This window comes from Mesitornis unicolor, unplaced genomic scaffold (assembly GCF_000695765.1).
Source record: "Mesitornis unicolor isolate BGI_N332 unplaced genomic scaffold, ASM69576v1 Scaffold49719, whole genome shotgun sequence".
Lineage (NCBI taxonomy): Eukaryota > Metazoa > Chordata > Aves > Mesitornithiformes > Mesitornithidae > Mesitornis > Mesitornis unicolor.
Genome location: NW_010210259.1, coordinates 1 through 7,582, shown reverse-complemented (window position 1 = coordinate 7,582; position 7,582 = coordinate 1). Strand labels below are relative to the sequence as shown.

Genomic DNA, 7,582 nt, shown 5'->3' with positions numbered 1-7,582 from the left:
GTTTGGGGGTTTGGGGCGGCGTGCTTGGGGGTGTTTTTTGGTTTGTTTTAAAGTGTGGGCTGTGCAACCTCAGCTTATTCAAAAAAACCCCAAACCTAACTGGAGTTAAATTAAACATTCTCACAGAGTAGCTGTAAGAGAAAGCTGCGTTGCCTTTGAGTCACCTGAGAAATGCACACTGTGACCAGCACGTTGTCTGTCAAGACTGCTTACACTCCGGGGTATTACTCTCTTCTTGCCCTGAGCTCAGGGGTCAGAGCCTGCCTCTAACTCCTCTCTTTCATCGGGGACCGAAAAGGAGAGGGCAGGCTGCAGGGGAGTCAGTGCGTGCTTGTGTGCCCAGTTTCCAGTCCAAGATTGGGAAACTCCTTTCTATTTGCAGTACGTGCCACCTGTGCAGTTCTTTTCCTCACAAAACATTTTTGCTTTATTTTCGTCAAGTAAATGTGAGCTCAGTTGAGAAGGGTGCTTCTCAGAAGTGTAAAAAAAGACTGTCTCTAGAAATTTATGTTCTTTTCAGCTGTGTTTGCCACAACTCTCTTCTTCACCTCGATTTTCCGTGCTTTGTCTTGTTGGAAGGAGACATCCGACTCTCTTGGTTTCCCTTTCAGTGGTCAGGTGCCAGCTCTGCCCACCACAGCGTGCTCTCCAGGCGTCGGCCGTGCTGAGGAGAGTCTCCGATGAGCACAAGAAGGAGCCGTTGGCATCTTCCTCTCAGCAGCAGTTCGAGTCACATCCAACTGATCACCAGCCTGAGCAGGAACCTCAGGGCCCTCACCCCAGGTAACTCACTAGCCATTTCTAGTGATAGTGGGATAGGAAGGCTTTGCTTTCCTGAAACTCACATTGAAGCTCAAAGACCACGAGATCCAGAGCTAATGGAGCCTCAGACTGCAGCAGCTGCAGAGCTGGTTTGCTGTGACAGTGCAAATGCCACTGTCCACCGTGGAGACAGGAGAGGACTTGCTTTCATGAGGGAACCTCTCTGGTCTGCAGAGCGCAAGCCTTCGCTTCTGGATTTTTGTGTAAATCTACACAAAATGTGGACAGTGTGTTGGCCACATGTCCGTAAAGGCCCCGTTGGAAAAGATTATAGTTTAAAGGAGGAAAAAAGCTTTCTTTAAAGGAGGGAGGATCTGAGGCTGCTTGGTCTCCAGGTGGGCAGCTGGATTGAGCCCTCCCTTATTTTTCTCTCCTCTCATGGCAAAGGTTCGTTAAGAATCCTTTTTCTGGAAAGGGAAGGATTTTACAGGAGGAGGTGAGATTTATCCTAAGTAACAGATCTCAAAGTGTGCTTGCACACAGCAGTGGCAGAGTCCAGGTTGCTGATGTCTGATGGTGACGTTCCCCTCACTGTAACAATACCTTCTCATAGTTACACTGGCCAGGGCGGCCAGGAGTCTGAGGACTATGAGAGCGAGGAGCAGCTGCAGCATCGAATCCTCACAGCAGCGCTGGAGTTTGTGCCTGAACATGGCTGGACTGCAGAAGCCATTGCACAGGGAGCCAAGGTATGTGGGGAGAGAAGCAACGAACCAGTGGCAAACTGGATGGAGCTGAAGTCCAAAGACAGCCAGGCCTGCATGCTTCCCCCACATACTCTTGGGTGATGCACCCTAGGCAGCAAATGGTACTGGGCAGGAATGTGGCCCAGCTACTACATGATAACCTTGTCAGAGTTAAACTAAGGCGCAGTGTAGAGTAGTGGTCCTAAAGAGAGGGAAAGATGAGCTTTTTAATGCAGCGCTGTGTTTAAATTCATATAACTCCGTTCACGAAATAAATACAACGTATTTCGTAGCTGGATCCTGTTTAGCAGTGTTATGACCTGGCCTGTGCTTCTCCTTTCTTTCCTGCAGACCCTGGGTCTCTCTGGTGCTGCCGCAGGGATGTTTCACAATGACGGCAGCGAACTGATCCTGCACTTTGTGTCTCAGTGCAACACCAAGCTGTCTGAGCTGCTGGAGCAGGAGCAAAAGCTGGTGCAGCTGGGCGAAGCAGAGTGAGTACTGGGTATGGAAGGACATCTTCCTTGGCAGATGTTGGGGACTGGATAGACAGAGAGGCCACCTGGGACACATACTTTAAGTGAAAAAGGTAGTTTACCCAGACAAAACCACCTTCACAGATACAGAATTGGACCAGAGGCATGAAGGATACATAGTACTTTGCATATCTATTGCTGAGGCAGGCAAGAGATCAATCTTTCAGGTTCAGAATTGAGTTTAACTTGGATGTTGTTCATATTTGTTTTGGGTTTTTTTCTGTATCCAGGAAGAAGCCTACAGATCAATTCCTGAGAGATGCTGTGGAAGCCAGACTGAAGATGCTGATTCCATACATTAACAAATGGCCCCAGGTATAACATGAATATCTAGATTGTCTCTTTTTTTGTTTCTCTTTTAAACACCCTGTGGCCTTCAATATAGTCCTTCCACCAGAGTAGTTCAAGACTGTAAATTAAACCCTGGCTGGTTTGAAATGATTCATTCCCTTCAAGAGGAGAGCACCCATGAAAGGAGGCAGGTAAAAGTATCCTTAGAACAACTATTTCTTGCAGTTTCAGAAAGGCAGACGTCTCCATCGTTCTCTGCCTGCCTTGCATGTGAATGACAAACCTTTGACAACCTGAGGATAGATCTGGAAACTGAGAGGGCTCTGTGCTTTAGAGATCAGTTTTAAATCTCAAGCCATTCTTCCCAGGGTGGGAAGGGAGTTGAACTGTGGCCTCAGTAACAAGCAAGGAGTTCCCAACCTTGGGCTGCAGAGATTGCTGCAAAGGCAGCTTCTGTTGTCCAGAAACACTGCTGGCCTCTGTGTAGCTGAATTCAGCTCTCCTCACAGTGAGAGAAGATGTTTTTGTTACAGATCAGCATAACTTACGAAGGATGTGGGTGGTTTGTGACTCTTCTGGCACTCTGTTATTATGTTCAAAGGCTGCAGGATCCCAGAAGGGCCATTATGGCTGGCTGTTCTGCCCTCGGTAGCTGCTTGGAGTTCAAAGTCAAATTCAGAGAAATGAGAGATTTGACTCCCTGCCTGTAGAGGCACAGCGCAAGTGTGAGTCAGCTCAGCCTGTGCTGCGTTTCCATGCCTGGAGAGGCAGCTCAGGAGAGACAGCATGGTGGTGTTTGAGCCGAGTAGAGTGGTTTGGGCTCCAGTACAGGCTGAGGCCTGAGCTCAGCTGCCATGTTGTCCATTTCCTGCAAATCCTGCCGCTTGGAAAGACTGGTGCCAGCTGAAACGAGCTGGGAGGACTTGCCACTGGAGGCACGTCAACAGCAACATGGACAAGATAACAGAGCAGAGCATTGCTGGACTGCTCTAATGGTATGTCCTTCTCTCTCCAACACTTGCATTTATCGGTGTGTTTCCTTGGCAGGCTCTGAGCATCCTGTTGCTCCCGCATAACATCCCTTCCAGCCTCAACCTCCTCACCAGCATGATCGATGATATCTGGCACTACGCTGGGGACCAGTCCACAGACGTGAGTCTTTGTGCTTGGCAGGCCGGCTGGTTCTACCCCTTGTCATTTCAGCAAAACGATACATTGGAGTAGGCTTCAGGCCGCGTCTTTCTTGAAACAGTTTGCTTGTTGAGTGAAAAATACATTTTCAGAAGCACCCAAGGGTCCTTATAAGCTATAGTTTAATTTCCAAAGAGATTTAGAAACCAATGAGATTAAATGTAAATCAGTGCCAATGGGATTAGTGCAAATTAAAAGGACCTACTTTCCTAGACTCTTCTAAGTGCTCTTTTTTTTGAAGACACAGACAAAGTTGTTGAGATTTTGAGACTAAGAAGTTGATCCAGTATTCGGCAAGTGAGCAGCGTCTCTTCCACCAGCAGCAGCATTTACAGATTTGACTTGAAAACTTTAATAGAAGCTACCTAAAAATACCAGTAGCTTATTAAAGCTTTCATCTTTCTGGCAGGAAATAAAAGCAAATTATAACCTTAATTAAAGCAATTAATAAATTGCTTTAATTCACAGAGGTGTAGGGAGAGATGGGTAAAGCTAAATGAACTATTTTAACAAACTACTTTAATAAGTTTCTTTTATCCGAGTATAAAAGAGAAGCTACTGCAGTGAAAAATAAATAAGATGACAGAAAAATTAAGAGAATAAACCAGAAGAGAACTGAACGAGTGTGATTGCGTCAGGAACTGCAAGTCCCTTACGGGTTATGGAAGTCAAATTGACACGTTAAGAGTTGGTGTCTGCACTGAGCTGTTCCTGAAGTCTCCTCACCAATGCAGGGAGTAGGAGAGGTTCTGAAGTTTGCCTTTTGTTTGCACCTTCTGCCTGGTTACATGAGTTTTCTTGGGAAGCTGTGATGCTGAGCCGTCTTTCACAGTGAAAGGGTTTAATGATTTAATGTCACCCGCAGTGGAGCCCTCTTCACAGCAGGGTACGCCCATGCCTCAGAGACCCCTTCAGCTGTCTTATTTTTTGGAGCAGGAGGAGAATCAACACAAAGAGTTTGGTCTCAGGCACCTGAGAGAGCCAGCTGCAAGTGGCAATGTCCCTCATGTTTCTCCCCTCCTCAAAGCTTGCAGGAGGTGGTGCAGGCAGTGGCTTTTGAGCCAACTGTTGTTTTCGAAATCAAAGCCAGTGTTTTCATTTTTCTGTGTCTCTGTAATGGTGCATGGAACAACTAGTATTTTTTGTAGGTAAGGGCAGCAAACGAAGTGAAGACTTGCTTTTAAAAATGTTTATATATTTTGTCTGCCAGTGGTTCAGGTGCAACTGGAAAAACTGAAGAGTCTGAGTTATTTGTGGATCTTTGCGTTGTGTAACCTATTGTTGTAACCCATCCTACAGCAGTGCTGCCAGCAGCGTCCTGATGTGTTTAGTGATTCAGCAGGCAGGACTGGTATTTCAATGACGGGATTTGGGAAAGGTGTATCTCTGTGTGATGTCTTGCATGGTTCTGTCCTCTGTTCTTTCCCTTTTTTCATGCTTGTATCTGGTTCAAACTGCAGCTCAAGCTCAGTGCTAAATATAGCCGTTTCTCATCTAATGACATGTGAAGCAGAGATGAACTCTTGCACTGTGCATGCAGGCTATCTGGGCAAGGGAGGATTCTTTGCTGCCTGCTGCAGGTGCCTGCTTGCAACCAGAAGAGGGTGGTGGGAATTTTGCTCAGCAGTTTTAGACACCATACTTGCGACCTCTGTGTGGTGCCACGGGAGCAGCTGTGCTGTCAGATGTCAGTGTTGGCTGGTGGCCCACTGCATCACAGGGATGAGTTACACAGTTTAAGTGAAGAAAAAACATACTGTCCTTACGCTGTTTTCCTTAGCCGTTCTTTCATGAGCTGCATCCTTGATCTGCATTCAGGTCACACCTTTCTCTCTCTCCTTCTGTGCCCTTGCAGTTTAACTGGTACACTCGTCGGGCTGTGCTCACCGGCATCTACAACACCACCGAACTGGTGATGATACAGGATTCATCCCCTGACTTTGAGGAGACTTGGCGCTTCCTGGAAAACAGAGTAGCTGACGCCATGAACATGGGCAATGCAGCTAATCAGGTAATGTTATGGGCAAAGTGTACATGCAGCATCCCCCTTCTCCCCAAATATATACACAGACAGACCTGACTTATGTATTTTCTAGTAAAATGACATATAGGTGCCCTCTTTGTCAGACTGGCCTGATGGTTAGGAGCCACATATTCCCAGGAAATCCCTTCCATGTTTCTTATCTCTGGCTATCGTTTACCTGCAGCGCTTGGCTTCTGTCAGCACTTTTCTGTAGCAAATATGTTTGTTCTGCATTACATCTCTGGGTGCCCACAAGTGTAACTGCAGAAGAAAGCGAAAGGCCATGTTCTCCTTGTGTCTCCTAGGTACAGTCAACCGGAGCAGCAGTTGTCCAGGGCCTGATGGGAGCTGCTGTTACCGTAAGTAATGCTGAAACCAGCAGGGCTGTAAGGGCAGAATCGTTTCTTTTCCCTTCCGTGCTGAACATCAACATGTTTTTCCTCCCAGATCTAGATGACAGCATGGAGAGTTGCCTTTCATAACTTAACTACATGTAAGGATGATTTTCCAGGTAGTTTGGGGTTAGTTCACTGTTTTGTGCTGAATGAACTTGTAATAGAGTGTAAAAAAATCAAGTCTGAAGCTGCAGGGTGAGCTTTAGGGATGAGACAGGCGATCAGAATAAATAGAAGTGTTCTCCATCACTTGTCATGAGAGCTCTCCCTCTGCCAGTCCCTGCACTGGAGATCTTGACAGAAGGAGTGTTCCCCCACGGACAGCCACATCAGGGTGGCTTCCTCACGCTGTTTCAGTTGACTGCAGTGTCCTTCCAGGAGTTCATTCACTGCTTGGCAGCATCCTGGACTGCTTTGTGTCTGTGCAGGGGGAGCTGCACTTCCTCTGAGACAGAAAACAATCCTTTGTGTACCTAGGAATGATTTTTTAAAGGGCTTCAGGGCTTCCCTGTGATTCTATTTTCGGACAACTCCCATTGCAGTTAGCTGCAAAGTTATTTCCTTGTTATCAGGAAGACGTTTTCCTTGTGCTTACCAATACAAGACAAACAGGCTGGAACATAAATTAGAAATAATTTTTACTGTGTGAAGCAGTTCTCAATAATTTCTCCCACCTCCTTCTGCTTGCAGTTATGGTTGAATCATTTAATATCTTTAGCATTTCTCAGCCTCTCTCTGCTTTCACACCTGCATACACCAAAAGGATCATCCCTCACCAGAGAAATCCCCGTGCGCTGTTGTGCTTTTGTATGTCAACACAATGCACTCCTGCAGATCACATTCCTGCAGTTTGGGTCCCAGGTGACTCCTGGTAGCAGATGTTTAGGCTGTCCCTGCAGCAAATTCGCCGTGCAGATAAAACAGGAGGAACCAGGCTGGTTCTGAAGGGGAGTGGGTTGCAGCCAGCTGGTTTTAGGGCAAGATCATCCCACTACATTAACTATTAGGGCAACAGTCTGGACCTCCTGTGTCCGAGGGTGGTGTATAGGTGTACAGATGTGCTGAGTTCTCCAGGTCTCTGCAAAACAGATGAGCGAGCTGAATGCCTCAAAGGCTTAAATTCACTGTCAGGGTCTGAAATAAAACCAAGAAATAAAACCACAGAGATAAAACCAAGCTAAAAGCTACCGACCTTGAGAGCAGGGTCAGGTTGGAGGGATGCCCGTAGCTGGATTCAGGGTGCTCTTTCTCCACCCCTGAGGCATTCACCCCTCTCCCCTGACCACGAACGGTGCCTTTCACCCCCACCCTCAGCTCCCAAGCACGCAGCTGTCCCTCACCCCATCACCTCTTCTGGAGCCAAACTTGCTGCCCAGCAGCGCTGAAACCCCCAGGGCCAGACAAAGGCCTGGGGGAGCGGGGGCACCGGCACTTAACCCTCTTCTCCCTCTGCCTCGCAGATCAAGAACCTGGCGGGGCTGAACCAGCGCCGGTGAGGAGGAAACCGACGGCGCGGGAGCGGCCCGACAGTTCCCCGGCACCAATAAAGTCGCACCCCAGCCTAGCACGGACTCTTTTTGGGGACGCACCGGTGGCGGGGTGGCAGAGTGGGGAGGGGACGGACCGGGCGGGTTCTCC

General features: G+C 47.8%; 1 protein-coding gene across 1 annotated transcript; it reads left to right on the top strand.

The window, feature by feature from the left end:
- Positions 1–611: 611 nt before the first annotated feature.
- On the top strand, positions 612–7,507 carry COQ9 (coenzyme Q9; the record flags this gene model as incomplete). Its single annotated transcript, XM_010193122.1, has 8 exons — positions 612–783; positions 1,376–1,511; positions 1,860–2,002; positions 2,275–2,359; positions 3,383–3,487; positions 5,382–5,537; positions 5,855–5,908; positions 7,405–7,507. Coding segments are annotated over 8 exons (887 nt in total), but the record flags the coding sequence as incomplete, so codon positions are not given.
- Positions 7,508–7,582: the final 75 nt, after the last annotated feature.